At 50.4% G+C, this 25,129-nt stretch overlaps 1 protein-coding gene across 1 annotated transcript in view; it reads right to left on the bottom strand.

The window, feature by feature from the left end:
- Positions 1-755: 755 nt before the first annotated feature.
- Positions 756-25,129, bottom strand: part of LOC143941205 (terminal nucleotidyltransferase 5C-like) — a 44,942-nt gene continuing 20,568 nt past the window's right edge. Inside the window, exons 2-3 of the mRNA XM_077463240.1 lie at positions 20,417-20,486; positions 756-12,349 (exon numbers count right to left, since the gene is read on the bottom strand). Coding sequence (XP_077319366.1) covers positions 11,156-12,328 — 1,173 coding nt within the window. The 5' untranslated portion in view covers positions 12,329-12,349; positions 20,417-20,486 and the 3' untranslated portion in view covers positions 756-11,155. The remainder of the gene's footprint in view (positions 12,350-20,416; positions 20,487-25,129) is intronic.

Genomic DNA, 25,129 nt, shown 5'->3' with positions numbered 1-25,129 from the left:
GAGTTCCCTTCACTGGAACTAAGGGGCCAAGCCCAACCCCTGAAAAGTAACCCCCCCACCATAATCCCCCCTCCCCCCACTCCATAATCCTCCCTCTGACACCATAATCCCCCCTCCCCCACTCCATAATCCCCCATCCGACACCATAATCCCCCCTCCCCCACACCATAATCCCCCCTCTGACACCATAATCCCCCCTCCCCCACTCCATAATCCCCCATCCGACACCATAATCCCCCCTCCCCCCACTCCATAATCCCCCATCCGACACCATAATCCCCCCTCCCCCACACCATAATCCCCCCTCTGACACCATAATCCCCCCTCCCCCACTCCATAATCCCCCATCCGACACCATAATCCCCCCCCCCCATCCGACACCATAATCCCCCCTCCCCCCACTCCATAACCCACCATCCGACACCATAATCCCCCCTCCCCCACACCATAATCCCCCCTCCCCCCACTCCATAATCCCCCCTCTGACACCATAATCCCCCCTCCCCCCACTCCATAACCCCCCTCCCCCACTCCATAACCCCCCTCCCCCTACACCATAACCCCCCTCCCCTACTCATAGGGGTTGAGTGCGATGTTCTTCCTCTGAAGGCTGGATACACACAATACACCTTCCTGGGGGGTCGCCCACAATCTCCACCCAGGCGGGGCCTCAGGGTGCAAAGCTGAGGGCCACAATCAGCCATTTTCACTTCCCTCCTCTAGACCAGCGATAAAGAGTCCAGGAACAGAAGAGGTTTGACTTTCATTGTAAAGCTTTATTTCCAATCTCTATAAATCATTTTCATTTCAAAATTTGACAAATGACAGAAATGTTCACATTACACAGAAGATACAATGTAAATTCCCAGTACGGGGGTAGAAGTTAGGTTCCCAGTATGGGGGTAGAAGATAGGTTCCCAGTACGGGGGTAGAAGATAGGTTCCCAGGACGGGGGTAGAAGATAGGTTCCCAGTACGGGGGTAGAAGATAGGTTCCCAGGACGGGGGTAGAAGATAGGTTCCCAGGACGGGGGTAGAAGATAGGTTCCCAGGACGGGGGTAGAAGATAGGTTCCCAGTACGGGGGTAGAAGATAGGTTCCCAGTACGGGGGTAGAAGATAGGTTCCCAGGACGGGGGTAGAAGATAGGTTCCCAGTACGGGGGTAGAAGATAGGTTCCCAGTACGGGGGTAGAAGATAGGTTCCCAGGACGGGGGTAGAAGATAGGTTCCCAGGACGGGGGTAGAAGATAGGTTCCCAGGACGGGGGTAGAAGATAGGTTCCCAGTACTGGGGTAGAAGATAGGTTCCCAGTACTGGGGTAGAAGATAGGTTCCCAGGACGGGGGTAGAAGATAGGTTCCCAGTACTGGGGTAGAAGATAGGTTCCCAGTACTGGGGTAGAAGATAGGTTCCCAGTATGGGGCTAGAAGATAGGTTCCCAGTACGGGGGTAGAAGATAGGTTCCCAGTACTGGGGTAGAAGATAGGTTCCCAGTACTGGGGTAGAAGATAGGTTCCCAGTACTGGGGTAGAAGATAGGTTCCCAGGACGGGGGTAGAAGATAGGTTCCCAGTACTGGGGTAGAAGATAGGTTCCCAGGACGGGGGTAGAAGATAGGTTCCCAGTACTGGGGTAGAAGATAGGTTCCCAGTACGGGGGTAGAAGATAGGTTCCCAGTACGGGGGTAGAAGATAGGTTCCCAGTACGGGGGTAGAAGATAGGTTCCCAGTACGGGGGTAGAAGATAGTTTTCCAGTACGGGGGTAGAAGATAGGTTCCCAGTATGGGGGTAGAAGATAGGTTCCCAGTACGGGGGTAGAAGATAGGTTCCCAGTACGGGGGTAGAAGATAGGTTCCCAGTATGGGGGTAGAAGATAGGTTCCCAGTACGGGGGTAGAAGATAGTTTTCCAGTACGGGGGTAGAAGATAGGTTCCCAGTATGGGGGTAGAAGATAGGTTCCCAGTACGGGGGTAGAAGATAGGTTCCCAGTACGGGGGTAGAAGATAGGTTCCCAGTACGGGGGTAGAAGATAGGTTCCCAGTACGGGGGTAGAAGATAGGTTTCCAGTACGGGGGTAGAAGATAGGTTCCCAGTATGGGGGTAGAAGATAGGTTCCCAGTACGGGGTAGAAGGTAGGTTCCCAGTACGGGGTAGAAGGTAGGTTCCCAGTATGGGGAGTAAACCATAAAATCCCAGTATAGGGGGTAAAGTGCTGCCTGTGATGCTGCTACATAAAACATTGGGAATTTTTGTATTATTCTGACCATTCCAAGAATCCAACCTCCCCCTTCAGTGCACCGTCCATGGAATAGTCCATGCTGGGTCCACTGCATCCCATTCTGTCCTGGCCTACTAGACGTCCTTCATATCGTGCCAAACCAACATGGCAAATTGTAGATCTTCTGGGTTTCATCCTCAACCCCCCCAGATGTATCTGATCCAACGTCTACTGAAGCCATCATTTCTCCTTCCACTGGGTCCCCCTCACCTGAACTATTGGATCTCATTATTCCCTAGTCCTTCATAGCCCACCTAACCATCCAGCCAGTACTTGATCCACTGGATCTTGCGTCTCCTGAAGATATGAATTCTCAGTCTACCCAATGGAATGTCCTCCTGGATCTCGTTGTCTAACGATCTGGTTCTTAGGTTGGAGAATCTATTGGTCTGTTTTCCTGGTCTACCAGATCTCAGCACCTCACGTTGGACTCTGTGGCCTTCAGAAGTCTATAATTCCTCATATACAGAACGGGCATCTTTCACCATGGAATGACGCGGGTCATTTTCCTGCCTGGATGTGTCCAGGCAAACATTGGCACAGTTTTGGTAAACAATTCCCACCTCGAAACAAACCCAACCGGTCGGCATTTTCCTGAGATGAGCCCTTCACACGGTACAGACATATCATCACAACCACAAAACATCTAAGAAGTACGAGAAATGTCTAAAGAGAACCTGTCAGAATAGGATTATTGGAGAATCTCTGGGCTGTCATCATCATCCTCATGCTTACTTCCCCATCTAGCGAGTCATTGACCTGAAACAAAGAAGTGCCCTATCACTTCATGTTTCAGGAAGAGTCTCACCATGTAGGAAGGATGAAGATGACGGCTCCAGACACGTATCAGACCAGCACCTCCTATATTCCACCCTGATGAGCTCTGAAGGGCCTTCAAGGGTCACGAGGGCCCCGTCATGTCAGCTCCCCCGATGTCCGCCATTTTCCTGCATTGTCACATCCAACATTCAAGAACATTTTGGCATTACAGCAAATTGTAAGAAATCTCAGAACAAAAACTTCTCCTGAACCCCTCCTAGTGACACACAACAAGGGGCTGTACAAAGGGGCCCCACCCAGAGCGGAGGTATGTAGTCTGTGTGTTCCTGGTGGCAAATTCTTTATATATACAGACAGTATAAGGAGAAATGAGCAATCTCTTGTTTCAACCTGACTAACAATGTAACTAACAATGTAACCTGAAAACAGACATTTACAGAGAAACAACGAAGGGTTTTATCACAGCAGTTTGAATTTTCTGAGTTCACAGACTAGGATGGGAACACAAAAAAAATCAGAGGTCTTCAGGAAGAGAATCCGCCACCAGGGGTCGGCCACCTCCGCCCTTTCAGGTGCAGTCAAACTACAAGTCCCGTGACCCTGACTATCACAGCCATGACTCCTACAGGCAGAGGCATGCTGGGATTTGTAGTTTCACCACAGCTGGAGGGCCGAGGTTGCCCACCCATGCTCTAGACGGATGAGGTGAGACCATCAAGTGACACCATTGAATTGTTTTATCACGAAAAAAAAGGATACATTCAAAGGAAAATGCAACTAAAACTCCAGGTTCCAAAAAAAATATCAACATGAGTGCGGGCACTAGATGAGGCAACTAGTAGTAGGTGGTCACCATCAGCTGGACTATTAGGGGGTCACCATCAGCTGGACTATTAGGTGGTCACCATCAGCTGGACTATTAGGTGGTCACCATCAGATGGACTATTAGGTGGTCACCATCAGCTGGACTATTAGGTGGTCACCATCAGCTGGACTATTAGGGGGTCACCATCAGATGGACTATTAGGTGGTCACCATCAGCTGGACTATTAGGTGGTCACCATCAGATGGGCTATTAGGTGGTCACCATCAGCTGGACTATTAGGTGGTCACCATCAGCTGGACTATTAGGGGGTCACCATCAGATGGACTATTAGGTGGTCACCATCAGATGGACTATTAGGGGGTCACCATCAGATGGACTATTAGGTGGTCACCATCAGCTGGACTATTAGGTGGTCACCATCAGCTATAAGGTGGTCACCATCAGATGGACTATTAGGTGGTCACCATCAGCTGGACTATTAGGTGGTCACCATCAGCTGGACTATTAGGTGGTCACCATCAGCTAGACTATTAGGTGGTCACCATCAGCTGGACTATTAGGTGGTCACCATCAGATGGACTATTAGGTGGTCACCATCAGATGGACTATTAGGGGGTCACCATCAGATGGACTATTAGGTGGTCACCATCAGCTGGACTATTAGGGGGTCACCATCAGCTATTAGGTGGTCACCATCAGATGGACTATTAGGTGGTCACCATCAGCTGGACTATTAGGTGGTCACCATCAGCTGGACTATTAGGTGGTCACCATCAGCTATTAGGTGGTCACCATCAGATGGACTATTAGGTGGTCACCATCAGATGGACTATTAGGTGGTCACCATCAGCTGGACTATTAGGTGGTCACCATCAGCTGGACTATTAGGTGGTCACCATCAGCTGAACTATTAGGTGGTCACCATCAGATGGACTATTAGGTGGTCACCATCAGATGGACTATTAGGTGGTCACCATCAGCTATTAGGTGGTCACCATCAGCTGGACTATTAGGTGGTCACCATCAGCTGGACTATTAGGTGGTCACCATCAGCTATTAGGTGGTCACCATCAGATGGACTATTAGGTGGTCACCATCAGATGGACTATTAGGTGGTCACCATCAGCTATTAGGTGGTCACCATCAGATGGACTATTAGGTGGTCACCATCAGATGGACTATTAGGTGGTCACCATCAGATGGACTATTAGGTGGTCACCATCAGATGGACTATTAGGTGGTCACCATCAGCTATTAGGTGGTCACCATCAGATGGACTATTAGGTGGTCACCATCAGATGGACTATTAGGTGGTCACCATCAGATGGACTATTAGGTGGTCACCATCAGATGGACTATTAGGTGGTCACCATCAGATGGACTTGTTCTGTAATATTGAAGACATTTTGCAGCCGCTCCAAGCCGCTCCAAGCCGCTCCAAGCCGCTCCAAGCCAATATTTACTGTATATAGAAACGATAAGACACCTTCATCCAATCACCATGGAATGTGCAGATGATGGCGGTCCAAGACCAGGATGGGAGGGGGTGTAAAAATTGTGGACCCCCCCATTCTAGGTACATCATCCCATCCTTGGTGTCAGGAAGTCGTACATTCGAAGGGGTATTTTTCCCAATGGCCCCCAATAAATTGGATTTAGCCGGGGTTTCTTGAGACCTGAGAGTTCTTACAAGAGTTTTTCTGAGGTTAGAAGGTCGAGAAGATCGGACTAAAGGGTGGACTTCCTAATCTGATTACTATTCAGATGGAGAAGGAGCTCCAAATTTCTGCATGTGAACCAGGCACTTGGACACAAGGAGACACCATTCATTCTTCATGGGGGGGGGGGGGGGGGGGGAGGGGGAGCTCAGCGGAGCTCTTCCTAAATAATTGGTTTGTTCTTGGAATACGATGATCACATGAGGCACTTTAGTGAAGGGACTCGTCTTTGGTAAACAAACAAAAAAAGGAAATTCTAATTCATAATGGGGTTTGTTATAAAAAAAAAATCATAATGTCATAAACCTTCAAAATGGAAACTTCTGATATGAAAGTAAACCCCAATCCAAGTCACCAGCAATGAGATAGCAGGGACATACTCCACAGTGTTGTACAGTCAGGGAGTTTGTGGGCTTACAAAGCATGCTGGGAGCTTGATGGGGGTGTAGTCATGGGGGACTCAGGAGGACAAGAAAATTGGTAAAAACGACTAAATGATGGCTGACAAGACGGCCACCAACCAGAAGGTCATGATTGTGACCTGTGAAGATCCACACTCATAGTGCTCTCTGCTGGGAAAATTACCGGTCACAGTGCTCTCTTCTGGGACAAATCCTGGCTACAGTGCACTCTGCTGGGACAATTACTGGTCATAGTGCACTCTGCTGGGACAATTACTGGTCATAGTGCTCTCTGCTGGGACAATTACTGGTCATAGTGCTCTCTGCTGGGACAATTACTGGTCATAGTGCTCTCTGCTGGGACAATTACTGGTCATAGTGCTCTCTGCTGGGACAATTACTGGTCATAGTGCTCTCTGCTGGGACAATTACTGGTCATAGTGCTCTCTGCTGGGACAATTACTGGTCATAGTGCTCTCTGCTGGGACAATTACTGGTCATAGTGCACTTCTCTGCTCAGGACAAATTCCTTAACTCTGGAAATAGATTTATTACTTCTCTTCCTCCATTTTGCCTGCACAAGCTTCTCATGTCACTGGACACTGTGGACACTTTAAGAGCCTGTAGAGGTTCAGTGATAGAAGTCAGCTAAGGAATGCATAGAGTAACCATTCAAAACATCAGACTTGGCATGGAATGTTATCTGAAACATTTTGTATTAGTTTTTGGTGGAGTGTGACAAGGTTGGATCCATTATTATGCCATCATCTGACCCCTGATGGGGCCACAATGAATGTATGGCAGAGCCCATCTGTCCTGGTTGGAGCCCTCAGGCTTTTCACTGTACGGCAGAGCCTGTCTAACCTGGCTGGTGGGAGCCCCTCAATGATTACATGGAGAACAGAGAAGTCATAGAGACAGAGAGGGGACACCAGACAATCAGAGAGGGGTCACCAGACAATCAGAGAGGGGACACCAGACAATCAGAGAGGGGACACCAGACAATCAGAGAGGGGTCACCAGACAATCAGAGAGGGGTCACCAGACAATCAGAGAGGGGTCACCAGACAATCAGAGAGGGGTCACCAGACAATCAGTGTATGGAGGAGCCCGTCTGTCCTGGTTGGAGCCCCTCAATGATTACATGGAGGACAGAGAGGGGTCACCAGACAATCATTGTATGGAGGAGCCCGTCTGTCCTGGTTGGAGCCCCTCAATGATTACATGGAGAACAGAGAGGGGACACCAGACAATCAGTGTATGGAGGAGCCCGTCTGTCCTGGTTGGAGCCCCTCAATGATTACATGGAGGACAGAGAGGGGTCACCAGACAATCATTGTATGGAGGAGCCCGTCTGTCCTGGTTGGAGCCCCTCAATGATTACATGGAGAACAGAGAGGGGACACCAGACAATCAGTGTATGGAGGAGCCCATCTGTCCTGGTTGGAGCTCCTCAATGATTACATGGAGGACAGAGAGGGGACACCAGACAATCATTGTATGGAGGAGCCCGTCTTTCCTGGTTGGAGCCCCTCAATGATTACATGGAGGACAGAGAGGGGACACCAGACAATCAGTGTATGGAGGAGCCCGTCTGTCCTGGTTGGAGCCCCCCAATGATTACATGGAGAACAGAGAGGGGTCACCAGACAATCATTGTATGGAGGAGCCCGTCTGTCCTGGTTGGAGCTCCTCAATGATTACATGGAGGACAGAGAGGGGACACCAGACAATCATTGTATGGAGGAGCCCGTCTGTCCTGGTTGGAGCCCCTCAATGATTACATGGAGAACAGAGAGGGGACACCAGACAATCATTGTATGGAGGAGCCCGTCTGTCCTGGTTGGAGCCCCTCAATGATTACATGGAGAACAGAGAGGGGACACCAGACAATCAGTGTATGGAGGAGCCCGTCTGTCCTGGTTGGAGCCCCTCAATGATTACATGGAGAACAGAGAGGGGACACCAGACAATCAGTGTATGGAGGAGCCCGTCTGTCCTGGTTGGAGCCCCTCAGTGATTACATGGAGAACAGAGAGGGGACACCAGACAATCATTGTATGGAGGAGCCCGTCTGTCCTGGTTGGAGCCCCTCAATGATTACATGGAGGACAGAGAGGGGACACCAGACAATCATTGTATGGAGGAGCCCGTCTGTCCTGGTTGGAGCCCCTTAATGATTACATAGAGAACAGAGAGGGGACACCAGACAATCAGTGTATGGAGGAGCCCGTCTGTCCTGGTTGGAGCCCCTCAATGATTAGATGGAGAACAGAGAGGGGTCACCAGACAATCATTGTATGGAGGAGCCCGTCTGTCCTGGTTGGAGCCCCTCAATGATTACATGGAGGACAGAGAGGGGACACCAGACAATCAGTGTATGGAGGAGCCCGTCTGTCCTGGTTGGAGCCCCTCAATGATTACATGGAGGACAGAGAGGGGACACCAGACAATCATTGTATGGAGGAGCCCGTCTGTCCTGGTTGGAGCCCCTCAATGATTACATGGAGAACAGAGAGGGGACACCAGACAATCATTGTGTGGAGGAGCCCGTCTGTCCTGGTTGGAGCCCCTCAGTGATTACATGGAGAACAGAGAGGGGTCACCAGACAATCAGTGTATGGAGGAGCCCGTCTGTCCTGGTTGGAGCCCCTCAGTGATTACATGGAGAACAGAGAGGGGTCACCAGACAATCATTGTATGGAGGAGCCCGTCTGTCCTGGTTGGAGCTCCTCAATGATTACATGGAGGACAGAGAGGGGTCACCAGACAATCAGTGTATGGAGGAGCCCGTCTGTCCTGGTTGGAGCCCCTCAGTGATTACATGGAGAACAGAGAGGGGACACCAGACAATCATTGTATGGAGGAGCCCGTCTGTCCTGGTTGGAGCCCCTCAATGATTACATGGAGGACAGAGAGGGGACACCAGACAATCAGTGTATGGAGGAGCCCGTCTGTCCTGGTTGGAGCCCCTCAGTGATTACATGGAGGACAGAGAGGGGACACCAGACAATCATTGTATGGAGGAGCCCGTCTGTCCTGGTTGGAGCCCCTCAATGATTACATGGAGGACAGAGAGGGGACACCAGACAATCATTGTATGGAGGAGCCCGTCTGTCCTGGTTGGAGCCCCCCAATGATTACATGGAGAACAGAGAGGGGACACCAGACAATCATTGTATGGAGGAGCCCGTCTGTCCTGGTTGGAGCCCCTCAATGATTACATGGAGGACAGAGAGGGGACACCAGACAATCAGTGTATGGAGGAGCCCGTCTGTCCTGGTTGGAGCCCCTCAATGATTACATGGAGGACAGATAGGGGACACCAGACAATCATTGTATGGAGGAGCCCGTCTGTCCTGGTTGGAGCCCCTCAATGATTATATGGATGACAGAGAGGGGACACCAGACAATCATTGTGTGGAGGAGCCCGTCTGTCCTGGTTGGAGCTCCTCAATGATTACATGGAGAACAGAGAGGGGTCACCAGACAATCATTGTGTGGAGGAGCCCGTCTGTCCTGGTTGGAGCCCCTCAGTGATTACATGGAGAACAGAGAGGGGTCACCAGACAATCAGTGTATGGAGGAGCCCGTCTGTCCTGGTTGGAGCCCCTCAGTGATTACATGGAGAACAGAGAGGGGTCACCAGACAATCATTGTATGGAGGAGCCCGTCTGTCCTGGTTGGAGCCCCTCAATGATTACATGGAGAACAGAGAGGGGACACCAGACAATCAGTGTATGGAGGAGCCCGTCTGTCCTGGTTGGAGCCCCTCAGTGATTACATGGAGGACAGAGAGGGGTCACCAGACAATCATTGTATGGAGGAGCCCGTCTGTCCTGGTTGGAGCCCCTCAGTGATTACATGGAGAACAGAGAGGGGTCACCAGACAATCAGTGTATGGAGGAGCCCGTCTGTCCTGGTTGGAGCCCCTCAGTGATTACATGGAGAACAGAGAGGGGTCACCAGACAATCATTGTATGGAGGAGCCCGTCTGTCCTGGTTGGAGCCCCTCAATGATTACATGGAGAACAGAGAGGGGTCACCAGACAATCAGTGTATGGAGGAGCCTGTCTGTCCTGGTTGGAGCCCCTCAATGATTACATGGAGGACAGAGAGGGTCACCAGACAATCAGTGTATGGAGGAGCCTGTCTGTCCTGGTTGGAGCCCCTCAATGATTACATGGAGGACAGAGAGGGGTCACCAGACAATCAGTGTATGGAGGAGCCCGTCTGTCCTGGTTGGAGCCCCTCAATGATTACATGGAGGACAGAGAGGGGACACCAGACAATCATTGTATGGAGGAGCCCGTCTGTCCTGGTTGGAGCCCCTCAGTGATTACATGGAGAACAGAGAGGGGTCACCAGACAATCAGTGTATGGAGGAGCCTGTCTGTCCTGGTTGGAGCCCCTCAATGATTACATGGAGGACAGAGAGGGGTCACCAGACAATCAGTGTATGGAGGAGCCCGTCTGTTCTGGTGGAATCGGTACTGAGAAAACTCACAATCTGAAGTAGACCCAACAAGGGACCAAATCTTGCCTCACTCCAACCAATATAAAACAGAGTTCCTAAGTAAATGGAGTTGAGCACAAAGCAATGGTATGAAGGACTTTATAAGCACCAATCACAGAGCAGCTTCCAGTAGTGTACTTCTGAAATCCTGCTTGTGATTGGAGGGTACTGGTTGCTGCACTTCCTTGGTCTCTGCTCTGACATAAAGTCCCCCCAAGGAAGAGTCACCCCTAAGTCTCTGGCTGTTCGTTTTCCCGGTCGCCATTTTTACAAAACAGCTCTAATGCCGGAGAGCCAAGGACTGCCAGAGACGCCTTCATAGAACGTCATGTCACCCGCGTGTCCCTTTTTATGGCACGTTCACCTTGGTACTATGCTACTCATAGGACAATCATAAGATCAGTTATTTTTTTGCGCTCTGGTCACAGTATCAATAGCCGCATTTCTGCGCGGTAACGACATTAACATCTCGTACAGGAGAAATGGAAATTAGCGACAAACGCCACAATCAGATTAATAAATACTTCAGTATTTACACCAGTCTATACTTTTGTACAACAAGTAGTCCCGTCACAGGAGAGTTTGGAGTTTTCTCCTGCAGAGGCCTTTGCTTCACCGGCATGCGACACCAGGGGGCGCTACACGAGGCCACTCTGCATGTGTATGTGGAACTGGAAGGGCTGGTAGTAGATGGTCTGGCCCTGGGGGATGTAGTAGTTACTGAAGTTCCTGTCGCTCATGTAAGGGGCCGGCTGGTAGTAACAAGTCACGTTTGCGGCGTTGGGGATGATGTTTTGCTCCCCCAGGACTTTCAGCGCCAGGATGGTGATCATGTTGAGCGTCTGTCGGCGCTCGTGTCCCATAAGGCAGACGGTGCTTTCGTTCACCACGGAGCGCAGAGTCATCAGGTAGTCGTACTTGCTTTTCTCCTCGCCAATGAAGTGGTTGCGCAGGTAGGACTCGATTTTCCTTTGCTGTTCGGCCACATCGGGAAAGTCAATGAAGAAGCGGGAACACATGTAGCGCTCCAAGGACTTGAGCTCCGTCTCGCTGGTGGGTTTGTAGTCCCGTACTAGGAGGTTGGAGTATTTCAGAAGCCCTCCCCCGCGGATCTCCTCGGGATTCCTGGTCGCTATCAGTTTACCTTTTAGGTGCTCCATGGACTCGTTGAAGTCCCCGTACATGCTCTCCGCCCGGACGGCCGGGTACGAGTCCAAGCTCAGCTCGCCGTCTTTTTTGGCGTAAATGTCCAGGATCTTATCCAAGACGATCTGAAACGAGTCGACGCTGAACTCGAACTGTCTCCGCAAACAGTGGACAAACTTCAGCTCCACGTTCTTCCCGCTGTTGTTGGACAAGGAGATGAGACTCCAGCGGTCCTGGTCGGTGTAGACCTTCACCATCTTCTGGACGTAGGCTTCGTTCATGGTCAGAGCCGTGATCTTCTCCTTGTTGACGCACTTTGGAAGGAAATCCAAGAGAGAATCCAAAACGATATCTTTGACCGTCTGGAAGGCTGGTTCCCCCGGAAGCTCCACCCCGAAAATAATGTCCAAGTCTTTGCAGCTGGTGCCATTTTGCTGCATGAGGATGTGGCTGGCCGTAGATCCGTTCAGGCGAATGTCCCGGATGGCGATGCCTTTTCGGGCCAGCTGGTCCTTCACCATGCGGATGATGTCCTTGGGCTTGACTTCCATGGTGGGGAAGTTGCCCCGTCCGTGGATTGGAGTCACCTCTGACAGGACCTGGTCAAGGATGGTGATCTGATCCTCCGTCAGATTGCTGAATCTGCACTCGGATTGGTCGGTCATGGTGTACGCTCAGCGAGTCGACTGCGGGAAACAAAAATATTTGGTTAAGAATAAGTAAAGCTTATGAAGCTGTTAGTTGCAGAGTATAAAAGTCTAACAAATGACATTATACATGAAATACTCCACCCCGTACTGAACCAATCAAGATCTAAACACAGAATGAACCGGGTGCATGCAATCAGATCCCCTATCCTTGTCTCACCCTCCTTTCATTGATGAGCCCAGTGATTGGCAGTGTGTATGGAATGTAACAATGAGAAGTCATAAGCAAAGCCCCCATCTCTGACCACAGATACTTATCCAGCAATTCCATTATTTTACTTTTAGATTTCCTTAAAATTCTCATCCAGTCCCAGCTCCAGACAAAACGTGGTTTCTGATTGTTAAGGGTGAAAGTCCTTTTGGGTTTATATTATCAGTGACCCCATTGGTAAGATTCCCCCTCACTTCCTGTGTGGTCACCCCGGGACAGGAAGTGGAACGGATCCCGCCAGGCGACACATATGAGCTGCAAAACTTTTCAGCCAACAAACAGTCGCGAAGCCGCCGTAGTTTGGTGAGATGAATAAGAAGCATTTCTGCCTCTCGGAGAACGGCGATAATAATATCTGCGCCGGGAGAAGCCGAGAAATAGAATTAAAGTGGGCGTCCGCCCGCAGGGACGAGTGACAGTATAGAAACAACACGATCGTCTCCCAGATGTACGCAGCCTTGTTAACTGGATAATTACATGTTAATGAGAAAGGCCGCACAATCTGTCAGACCTCGGGGCTTCGGGGCCACCTCGGGCCCTGGAGACGATGGAAATACACATAATGATCAGTGTAGGCGGCCTGAGAACCTTCCAGCCAAGATCCGCCAACTGACAACCGATCGAGGAAAAACCACATCACAACAATGCATGGAAGGCAATACATACAGTACATACATACAATCCCATACATTCCCATACATTCCCATACAATCCCATAAATCCCATACATTCCCATACATACAGTACATACATACATTCCCATACAATCCTATACAATCCCATACCTACAATCCCATACATTTCCATACAATTCCATACAATCCCATACATACAATCCCATACAATCCTATACAATCCTATACAATCCCATACAATCCTATACAATCCCATACATACAGTACATACATACATAGCCATACAATCATATACATTCCCATACAATCCTATACATTCCCATACATTCCCATACAATCCTATACAATCCCATACATACAATCCCGTACAAATCCCATACAATCCCATACATACATTCCCATACATACAATCCCATACATACAATCCCATACATACAATCCCATACATACAATCCCACACATTCCCATACAATCCCATATATACAATCCCACACATTCCCATACAATCCCATATATACAATCCCATACATTCCCATACAATCCCATACATACAATCCCACACATTCCCATACAATCCCATATATACAATTCCATACATACAATCCCACACATTCCCATACAATTCCATACAATCCCATACATACAATCCCATACATACATTCCCATACAATCCTATACATTCCCATACAATCCTATACAATCCCATACATACAATCCCGTACAAATCCCATACAATCCCATACATACAATCCCATACATACAATCCCATACAATCCCATACATACAATCCCATACATACAATCCCATACAATCCCATACATACAATCCCATACAATCCCATACATACAATCCCATACATACAATCCCATACATACAATCCCATACAATCCCATACATACAATCCCATACATACAATCCCATACATACAATCCCACACATTCCCATACAATCCCATATATACAATTCCATACATTCCCATACAATCCCATACATTGCCATACATTCCTATATATACAATCCCATACATTCCCATACAATTCCATACATACAATCCCATACATTCCCATACACCCCCCCCCACCCCCTGCACACACAATGTTACACCCAAAACCATAAATGTATTTTATTAGGATTTTATGTGATGGACCAACACAAAGTGTCACATAATTGTGAAGTGGAAGGAAAATGATAAATGATACAAATAAATATGTGAAAAGTGTGGGGGAGGGGCATTTGTATGGCGCCCCCCGGAGTCAATACTTTGTAGAACCCCCTTTCTCTACAAGTCTTTTTGGGGGTGTCTCTACCAGCTTTGCCCATCTAGAGAGGACATTTCTGCCCATTCTTCTTCTTTGTAAAATATCTCAAGCTCTGTCAGATTGGATGGAGAGCGTCTGTGATCAGCAATTTTCAAGTCTGGCCACAGATTCTCAATGGGATTTAGGTCTGGACTGTGACTGGGCCATTCTAACACATGAATATGCTTTGATGTAAACCATTCCATTGTAGCTCTGGCTGGATGTTTCGGGTCGTTGTCCTGCTGGAAGGGGAACCTCCGCCCCGGTCTCAAGTCTTCTGCCGACTCTAACAGGTTTTCTTCTAAGATTGTCCTGTATTTGTCTCCATCCATCTTCCCATCAACTCTGACCAGCTTCCCTGTCCCTGCTGAAGAAAACCATCCCCACCACATGATGCTACCACCACCATGTCTCACGGTGGGGATGGTGTGTTCGGGGGATGGGCGGTGTTAGTTTTCCCCACACATAACGTTTTGTTTTTAGGCCATAAAGTAGAATTTTGGTCTCCTCTGACCAGATCACCTTCTTCCACATGTTTGCTGCCCCCTCCCCCACATGGCTTCTCACAAACTACAAACAGGACTTCTTATGACTTTCTTCCTCCAATGTCTTTCTTCTTGTCACTCTTCCATAAAGGGCAGATTTGTGGAGAGACGACTAATAGTTGCCCTGTGGACAGATTCTCCCCCCTGAGCTGTGGATCTCTGCAGCTCCTCCAGAGTTACCATGGGCCTCTTGGCTCTTCTCTGATGAATGCTCTCCTTGCCCGGCCCGGTCAGTTTAGGTGGACGGCCGTGTCTTGGTAGGTTTGCAGTTGTGCCCATACTCTTTCCATTTTCCGATGATGGATTGAACAGAGCTCCGTGAGATGGTCAAAGCTTGGGGGAGATTTTATTATAACCCAACCCTGCTTTATACTTCTCCACAACTTTATCCCTGACCTGTCTGGTGTGTTCCTTGGCCTTCATGATGCTGTTTGTTCACTAAGGTTCTCTAACAAACCTCTGAGGGCTTCACAGAACATCTGTATTTATACTGAGATTACATTACACACAGGTGGACTCTATTTACTAATTAGGTGACTTCTGAAGGCAATTGGTTCCTCTATATTTTAGTTAGGGGTATCAGAGTAAAGGGGGCGCCATACAAATGCCCCTCCCCCACACTTTTCACAGATTTATTTGTATCATTTATCATTTTCCTTCCACTTCACAATTATGTGACACTTTGTGTTGGTCCATCACATAAAATCCCAATAAAATACATTTATGGTTTTGTTTGTAAAATGACAAAATGTGGGAAATATCAAGGGGTATGAATACTTTTTCAAAGCACTGTAAAACCTCTATACATAAAACCTGTAATGGAAGGTCCCACCTTCCGCTTTAGTGCGTCCTTCAGTATATCCCGCTTCCTAAGTCCTGGAACACGAGTCCAATGGATCTGGCTATAGAAACCCCCAAGAACCAGACAACACCAGGCTTGGAGAACATCAGGAATCGCCTCCTTTATTTGAGATCTCACACAAATATATACACCAGGATGACAATACAAACTGTAACCAGAAACCTAATTAACATGACCTAATTAACTAATCATTTACCCAGACAGGTGACTCTGAGATATGACCTTTCAAGGTAGTCTTGACGTCTCCTAGCTCACCGACTATACAATACACATTATCATAAATAACAACACAGAACTCCTTCATACAATAGCAGAGATAATTAGCACAAACAACAATGGGGGAAAGACTCTCAGAAGCCACACTAGACTTATTTACATCATAGCAGGCAACAAACAGGTGGGTGGAGTTGATGACATCATCTAATAGTATGTGTGCCAACAGTAGGAATCGTCACTATTTCTAATATGGCCGATACAGGGTCCCCGGAGTCTGTGTGTCTTGGGGGGACACAGACCTGAATCTAAAGGAACACCCCCTCCAGGGTCCCCAGGCATACCGCTCACAAAGAGCACCCTTCCCCCAAAATCCAGGGCCCATAATCAGTAGGCCGGCATTCCGTCCCCTCCAAAAGCCTCTGTCCCGGGTGAGCCCATCAGAAAACCCCAGACAATAAATCCCATGCATAAAACCTCTGATGAGGGGGCGGAGCCAGGACCGGTGAATACGGGAGGGACAATTCACTAAGATGAATGTTTCTGAGTGAATTCAAAGCTAAATCTGCATATAAATGTATGGAACTGCTGCATTGTGGGAAGGTTGTGGCGTCTGCACACCTCTTTTCCCTTATTGTAGCCGTAATGTCTCCCTTTATATTTTGGCACTGTATAAATCCTGAACAATAATATTTAAATATATATGATAATATAAATGTAGTCAAGTGATTGGCTAGAGAGAGAAAAGCGATTCGGGTCACTGAGCTGCATTGCATTCCTGGCTGAATGGGCTAACACTACCTCACCTCCATCCACCAGGGGGAGCTGACAAGCGGAAGGAGCTCAAGAGACTTTATTGTTGTTAGCAGTGAACCATGGGAGATGTAGTTCAAGAAGGGAACTCTGCTATGACAATGAATAGACAGGGGAACTACAATTCCCAGAGAGGGACTGTTGTCAGAAGAAGAGAGGGCTGTATTTTCTCGGGCTGAAGTTTGGAGATTCTTCCTCTCTCTGCGAAGGGGACCGGAGGGAGCACATCTGTAACGGGAGTCACTTTGGGTGGGGGGGCTTGAGGCTGGAAACCAGCTTACCTTGGAGAGCTCTGGAATCTCCTTGTCCAATTTCCCCTCCAATGTGTAAGTCGCCCTGTGTCTATTAGGGGCACAGGGTGACTGAGAACCTCAGTCGGGTCTGCACTAATGAGATTCACCATACACCACATTGGACTCAGCATTTCCTTTTACCCCTGTTATCCCGGGTCTTATATGTGTGGTTTGTGATGAAGGAATGAAGGGGGCTCTTTCACTCGGGACAGTAATGATTCTGAACAATATTCCTCAAGAATATATGAAGATAAAGTCCACCTTTTGTCTCAGACCATTGCTAGATAGTTTGAGGTGGGGGGGGGGGGGGGTGTTATGTGTTTGTTAAGTGCCTGTATCCCATTGTTCTATTGTTTCTGTCTGCCTTGGTAGCAAGGTATTATGGGATGTATATGTTTATGTGGATTAGATGCTACAGGGGGGTTCTCTAGCAGGCCCTCCTAAAGACGCTCTACTGCTGGATAGTTGAATGTCATGTTACTGGAGGAGATAAAGTTTACCCCGCCCTGGGTCATTATGCAAAGAAGGGGGGGATTGCCCCCTGAGTGTATATCTCTTTGTGCCTGGCGGACATACTCTTCCTGAGTACGGGAGTCTGTCACAACATCGACCCATCCGAGTGTGTGCCCGCCTGATACAAGCCTGCGGCCTAAACTAGAGAGCAGAGGGAGAACTTACAATGTGATGAGGACTGAAGTCACGCTGAATACAGAAGCAGACCATGACCTGGGTAGCGGAATTAAATCGGCTATATATCGCCTGGACTGATAAGAGGGCACTGCCGCCATTGACCCGTGGCTGGTAGCAGAGACGAGCACCTACAGACCAGATATCTAACTAGCAGCCTTTACAAGTACATGCAGACTTTACTGGGCTCTGTTATTATGTGCACCACCATAAAGACTGGGCCCCAACGCTTGCCAGGCAGAAGAACTAGGGCAAAGGACTGTCTTCTATCAGAAATGTTCTTGTTGTCCATAAGATGTATGTCTGTAGGAAGGTCGGGTCATAGCGTAGCCATAGAGTGCAGCCTACTGGTCCCAGGAAAGTCCTCACAGTTCTGATCATCATTGCTGCTACTGTCATCTATGCTATTGATTAATGCTGATTAGCAGGTTATCAGATATAGATTGCTCTAACCTTATAAATTATTTTCTAATCTGCTATAATACAGTAACTCCTTTATCTAGAGAGCTGTATGACCTGCACTCTGCTTCTGCCTATCTGTACATATTGCCATTGGCAATGCATTTCTTCATGGCTACCCAGCAGTGGTGTGGTTTGGTTTTGTGCTGCCCTAGGCAAGACTAAAATCCGGCGCTCCCCTCCCCATCTAAATGTGTCCCACCCTGACCACGGTATACAATTCTTGTCTCGGGGTCTGATGGGGAAGCTGCAGACGCTCACAGTGAACAGTTGTGGCTTCCTCATCAGACTCTGAGACATGATTTGACCAAGTGTCACATATGTGGTCAGTGGAGCAGAGGACGGGGTCAGCAGCACATAGGATGGGGTCAGCAGGGCAGAGGACGGGGTCAGGGTCAGCGGGACATAGAACGTGGTCAGCGGGACATAGAACGTGGTCAGCGGGACATAGAACGTGGTCGGAGGGACATAGAACGTGGTCAGCGGGACATAGAACGTGGTCAGCGGGACATAGAACGTGGTCGGAGGGACATAGAACGTGGTCGGAGGGACATAGAACGTGGTCGGAGGGACATAGAACGTGGTCAGCGGGACATAGAACGTGGTCAGCGGGACATAGAACGTGGTCGGAGGGACATAGAACGTGGTCGGAGGGACATAGAACGTGGTCGGAGGGACATAGAACGTGGTCAGCGGGACATAGAACGTGGTCAGCGGGACATAGAACGTGGTCAGCGGGACATAGAACGTGGTCGGAGGGACATGGGATGGGGTCAGCAGGGCAGAGAACAGGGTCAGTGAAACATAGGACAGGGTCAGAGGGACATGGAACGGGGTCAGCGGCACATAGGATGGTGTCAGCGGGACATGTAATGGGGTCAGCAAGGCAGAGGATGGGGTCAGCGGCACATAGAATGGGGTCAGCGGGACATATGATGGGGTCAGCGGGGCAAAAGATGGGGTCAGCATGGCAGAGGACAGGGACAGTGGGGCATAGGATGAGGCAGCACTGGTGGACACTGATGAAGAGGCACTGATATGCTGCACTGATGGACTCTAATAGGCAGCACTGATAAGGAGGCACTGATTGACAATACTGATTGGCAGCATTGATGGGCACTGATTGGCAGCACTGATGGGCACTACTAGGCTGCACTGATAGGCGACACTGATAGGCAGCACTGATGGACATTAATACACAGCACTGATGGGCAGCATGACCCATGTCTTTATGGAGCTGGTCCAAACTGGTCACCCCATTTCTTTATGAAGCTGGTCCAAACATATAATGGGGTCAGCGGGGCAAAGGACGGGGACAGTGGGGCGGAGGATGAGGCAGCACTGGTGGGCACTGATGAAGCTGCACTGATATGCTGCACTGATGGACTCTTAATAGGCAGCACTGATATCAGTGCAGCTTTATCAGTGCCTCCTCATCAGTGCCCACCAATGTCTTTATGGATCTGGTCCACACTGGTCACCCCGTGTCTTTTTTGACAGTGGGGAACAGTCATGCTGGAACAGAAAAGGGTCTTCACCAAACTGTTACCACAAGGTTGGAAGAGCCCAATTGTCTCCAATGCCTTTGTGTGATGGATTATTACCAGGACCTTCACTGGAGACACCTGAACTCCATCATTGGGGGTTCACATACTTTTGGACATATTGCATGCTTCTATTGGGTGGCTTCATGTTGATTCCTTTATGGGAGTCTCATTACTCATTACACCCTCATACAACTTCACCATTAATCTGAGGTTTCCTTCCACCCCCCACTCCATAGAGAACATATGAGCGCCACCTACTGACCAGAAATGTTTATTCAACTCTTAAGGAGAACTCTACCTGGAAGGTCACCATTTTATGGGTTGGATCCGTATCTCAGGTCAGAGCAGAGCTCATACCTTCTCTAAGGGGTCCGGTGGCACAGGGGGCTCTGTACCTCATAGCTTGTTACCTGCGGAGTGCCTGGACCTCGCCCGAGTGCAATAATGTCAATGATTGGGAGGGGGAGGGGAGATGTCACTCACCTTGGAGGTACAGATGGGAATCTCTCACAGAATGGGAATTGTCATTGTAGAGGGAATAGTGAGGAGCCACCTGGAGGGAGACAAAGAATGGAGAGTATGAAATTACCCCCCAAAATTGTGGCCCGTTAACTTTAGTGCCCTCTTCCTAGTCTGTTACATATTTATATATTTATATAGTTACATAGTTAGTAAGGTTGAATAAAGACACCAGTCCATCCAGTTCATCCGGAGTGTCTACAATTGTCCCTATCCCTGTACATTGCACTCACATCGCTCCCTACCATCAAGGAGCCACAATCCAAGGTCCCCATTCATATACTAGGGGCAATTTTGGACAGAAGCCAATTAACCTCCCTGCATGTCTTTGTAGTGTGGGAGGAAACCGGAGTACCCGGAGGAAACCCACACAGGGAGAACATGCAAACTCCAGGCAGGTAGTGTCGAACCAGCGACCCTTCTTACTGCTAGGTGAGAGTGCTAACCACTACACCACTGTGCCACCCACTACACCACTGTGCCGCCCACTACACCACTGTGCCGCCCACTACACCACTGTGCCGCCCACTACACCACTGTGCCACCCACTACACCACTGTGCCGCCCACTACACCACTGTGCCGCCCACTACACCACTGTGCCGCTCACTACACCACTGTGCCACCCACTACACCACTGTGCCGCCCACTACACCACTGTGCCGCCCACTACACCACTGTGCCGCCCACTACACCACTGTGCCGCCCACTACACCACTGTGCCACCCACTACACCACTGTGCCGCCCACTACACCACTGTGCCGCCTACTACACCACTGTGCCGCCCACTACACCACTGTACTGCCCCACTACACCACTGTGCCGCCCACTACACCACTGTGCCGCCCACTACACCACTGTGCCGCCCACTACACCACTGTGCCGCCCACTACACCACTGTGCCGCCTACTACACCACTGTGCCGCCCACTACACCACTGTGCCGCCCACTACACCACTGTGCCGCCTACTACACCACTGTGCCGCCCACTACACCACTGTGCCGCTCACTACACCACTGTGCCGCTCACTACACCACTGTGCCGCCCACTACACCACTGTGCCGCCCAGCCGCCCACTACACCACTGTGCCGCCTACTACACCACTGTGCCACCCACTACACCACTGTGCCGCCCACTACACCACTGTGCCGCCCACTACACCACTGTGCCGCTCACTACACCACTGTGCCGCCCACTACACCACTGTGCCGCTCACTACACCACTGTACCGCCCACTACACCACTGTGCCGCCCACTACACCACTGTGCCGCTCACTACACCACTGTGCCGCCCACTACACCACTGTGCCGCTCACTACACCACTGTACCGCCCACTACACCACTGTGCCGCCCACTACACCACTGTGCCGCTCACTACACCACTATGCCGCCCACTACACCACTGTGCCTCCCACTACACCACTATGCCGCCCACTACACCACTGTGCCGCTCACTACACCACTGTGCCACCCACTACACCACTGTGCCACCCACTACACCACTGTGCCGCCTACTACACCACTGTGCCGCCCACTACACCACTGTGCCGCCCACTACACCACTGTGCCGCCTACTACACCACTGTGCCGCCCACTACACCACTGTGCCGCCCACTACACCACTGTGCCGCCTACTACACCACTGTACCGCCCACTACAAAACTGTGCCGCCCACTACACCACTGTGCCGCCCACTACACCACTGTGCCGCCCACTACACCACTGTGCCGCCCACTACACCACTGTGCCGCTCACTACACCACTGTGCTGCCCACTACACCACTGTGCCGCCCACTACACCACTGTGCTGCCCACTACACCACTGTGCCGCCCACTACACCACTGTGCCGCCCACTACACCACTGTGCTGCCCACTACACCACTGTGCCGCCCAGCCGCCCACTACACCACTGTGCTGCCCACTACATTACTGCGCTGTTTCTGAAGTAAGAATTTTGCTCTGTTAACCAGCCAACCTTTATTACCTCCTGATTGATAATTGAAATGCACCCATCCCCCATCACTATCAGTATAAATATAAGCATTGTTTGGGGGCACATTTGCAACGGGGGCTCTTTCTCAAAGTGGGGCTATTCCTAGAAGTGGGGGCACTTCTGACTGCACTTCATCAAATGCACAAAGCGAATGAACACAAGAAAATACTTTGAAAAACACCAGGTGACCTTGTTTACCCCTCACCCCCCCCCGTCTGCAACAAACTCCCCTCTCCCCATGATCTCTTTATCACCATTTAATCTACTCGCCATTTCCGAAACCTGGCTCCACGAATCAGACTCTGCGTTTTCTGCTGCCCTCCCCCATGGTGGTCTTCTCTGGACTCCCCCAGATCCAATGGATGGAAGGGAGGAGGGGTCGGCATTCTTCTAGCCCCACATGGCACCTTCCAGGTACTTCCCCCACCTCCCTCCCCGTCACTCTCCTCTTTGGAAGGACACTGCATTCGTCTCTTCACTCCAATGTCTCTAAGGATAGCCGTGACCTACACCCCCCTGGAACTACAGGCCCCCTGGAACTACAGGCCCCCTGGAACTACAGCCCCCCTGGAACTACACCCCCCCTGGAACTACAGCCCCCCTGGAACTACAGCCCCCCTGGAACTACAGCCCCCCTGGAACTACAGGCCCCCTGGAACTACAGCCCCCCTGGAACTACAGCCCCCCTGGAACTACAGATCCCCTGGAACTACAGCCCCCCTGGAACTACAGGCCCCCCTGGAACTACAGATCCCCTGGAACTACACCCCCCCGGAACTACAGATCCCCTGGAACTACAGCCCCCCTGGAACTACAGCCCCCCTGGAACTACAGCCCCCCTGGAACTACAGATCCCCTGGAACTACAGCTCCCCTGGAACTAAAGGCCCCCCTGGAACTACAGCCCCCCTGGAACTACAGATCCCCTGGAACTACAGCCCCCCTGGAACTACAGATCCCCTGGAACTACAGCCCCCCTGGAACTACAGGCCCCCCTGGAACTACAGCCCCCTGGAACTACAGATCCCCTGGAACTACAGCCCCCCTGGAACTACAGGCCCCCCTGGAACTACAGCCCCCCTGGAACTACAGATCCCCTGGAACTACAGGGCCCCCTGAAACTACAGATCCCCTGGAACTACAGCCCCCCTGGAACTACAGGCCCCCCTGGAACTACAGCCCCCTGGAACTACAGATCCCCTGGAACTACAGATCCCCTGGAACTACAGGCCCCTTGAACTACAGATCCCCTGGAACTACAGCCCCCCGGAACTACAGCCCCCCGTAACTACAGCCCCCCTGGAACTACAGCCCCCCTGGAACTACAGGCCCCCCTGGGACTACAGCCCCCTGGAACTACAGATCCCCTGGAACTACAGGCCCCTTGAACTACAGCCCCCCGGAACTACAGCCCCCCAGAACTACAGCCCCCCTGAAACTACAGATCCCCTGGAACTACAGCCCCCCTGAAACTACAGCCCCCCTGGAACTACAGATCCCCTGGAACTACAGCCCCCCGGAACTACAGCCCCACTGGAACTACAGATCCCTTGGAACTACAGCCCCCCTGGAACTACAGGCCCCCTGGAACTACAGGCCCCCTGGAACTATAGGGCCCCCTGAAACTACAGATCCCCTGGAACTACCGGCCCCCCTGGAACTACAGATCCCCTGGAACTACAGCCCCCCTGGAACTACAGATGCCCTGGAACTACAGATCCCCTGGAACTACAGCCCCCCTGGAACTACAGATCCCCTGGAACTATAGGCCCCCTGGAACTTACCACCTGCCCTCTGGATCCTGGTCCCTCACAGATGATACCCTCACCCTCTGACTCTATGCTACACCCTCCAACTCACATCTTCAATCTCTCCTTCTCTTCTCTCCCTAAAACATTCACTTGTCAGACCCCATAATTAAAAAGCCCTCACTGGACCCAACCAATCCTAACAACCTACAGCCCCTCTCCTCGCTCCTCTTCTTATCCAAACTCCTTGAATGTCTACTGAGCGTCCTCCTCGCTGATAATGGTCTTCTTCATCCCCTTCAGTCTGGATTTCATCCTCAACACTCCACAGAAACTCCTCTCTTACATCTAACAAACGATCTACTAACAGCCAAAACCACATTATTCTGTCCTCCCTTCCTCCTCTCCTCCTCTCCTCCTCTCCTCCTCGCTGGGTCATCTGATGACCTCTCGTGGCTTCCAATACCATCTCTACACCTACGACACCCAAATCTACCCCTCAGCTCACCCCCTCCGTCTCCTCACTTATCACCAATTTACTATCAGATCTCTCAGTCTGATACAACAAAGCACGGGACATCCATCCATCCATCCACCCATCCACCCATCCATCCACACACCCATCCATCCATCCACCCATCCACCCATCCATCCACACACCCATCCATCCACACACCCATCCATCCACACACCCATCCATCCATCCACCCATCCATCCATCCATCCATCCACACATCCATCCATCCATCCATCCATCCATCCATCCACACACACACCCATCCATCCATCCATCCATCCATCCACACACCCATCCATCCATCCATCCATCCATCCACACACCCTTCCATCCATCCATCCATCCATCCATCCACACACCCATCCATCCATCCATCCATCCATCCATCCATCCACACACACACCCATCCATCCATC

This window comes from Lithobates pipiens, unplaced genomic scaffold (assembly GCF_037356315.1).
Source record: "Lithobates pipiens isolate NorthernLeopardFrog02 unplaced genomic scaffold, aLitPip1_a1.2 Scaffold_3, whole genome shotgun sequence".
NCBI lineage: Eukaryota > Metazoa > Chordata > Amphibia > Anura > Ranidae > Lithobates > Lithobates pipiens.
This window is presented reverse-complemented; position numbering and strand designations above follow the sequence as displayed.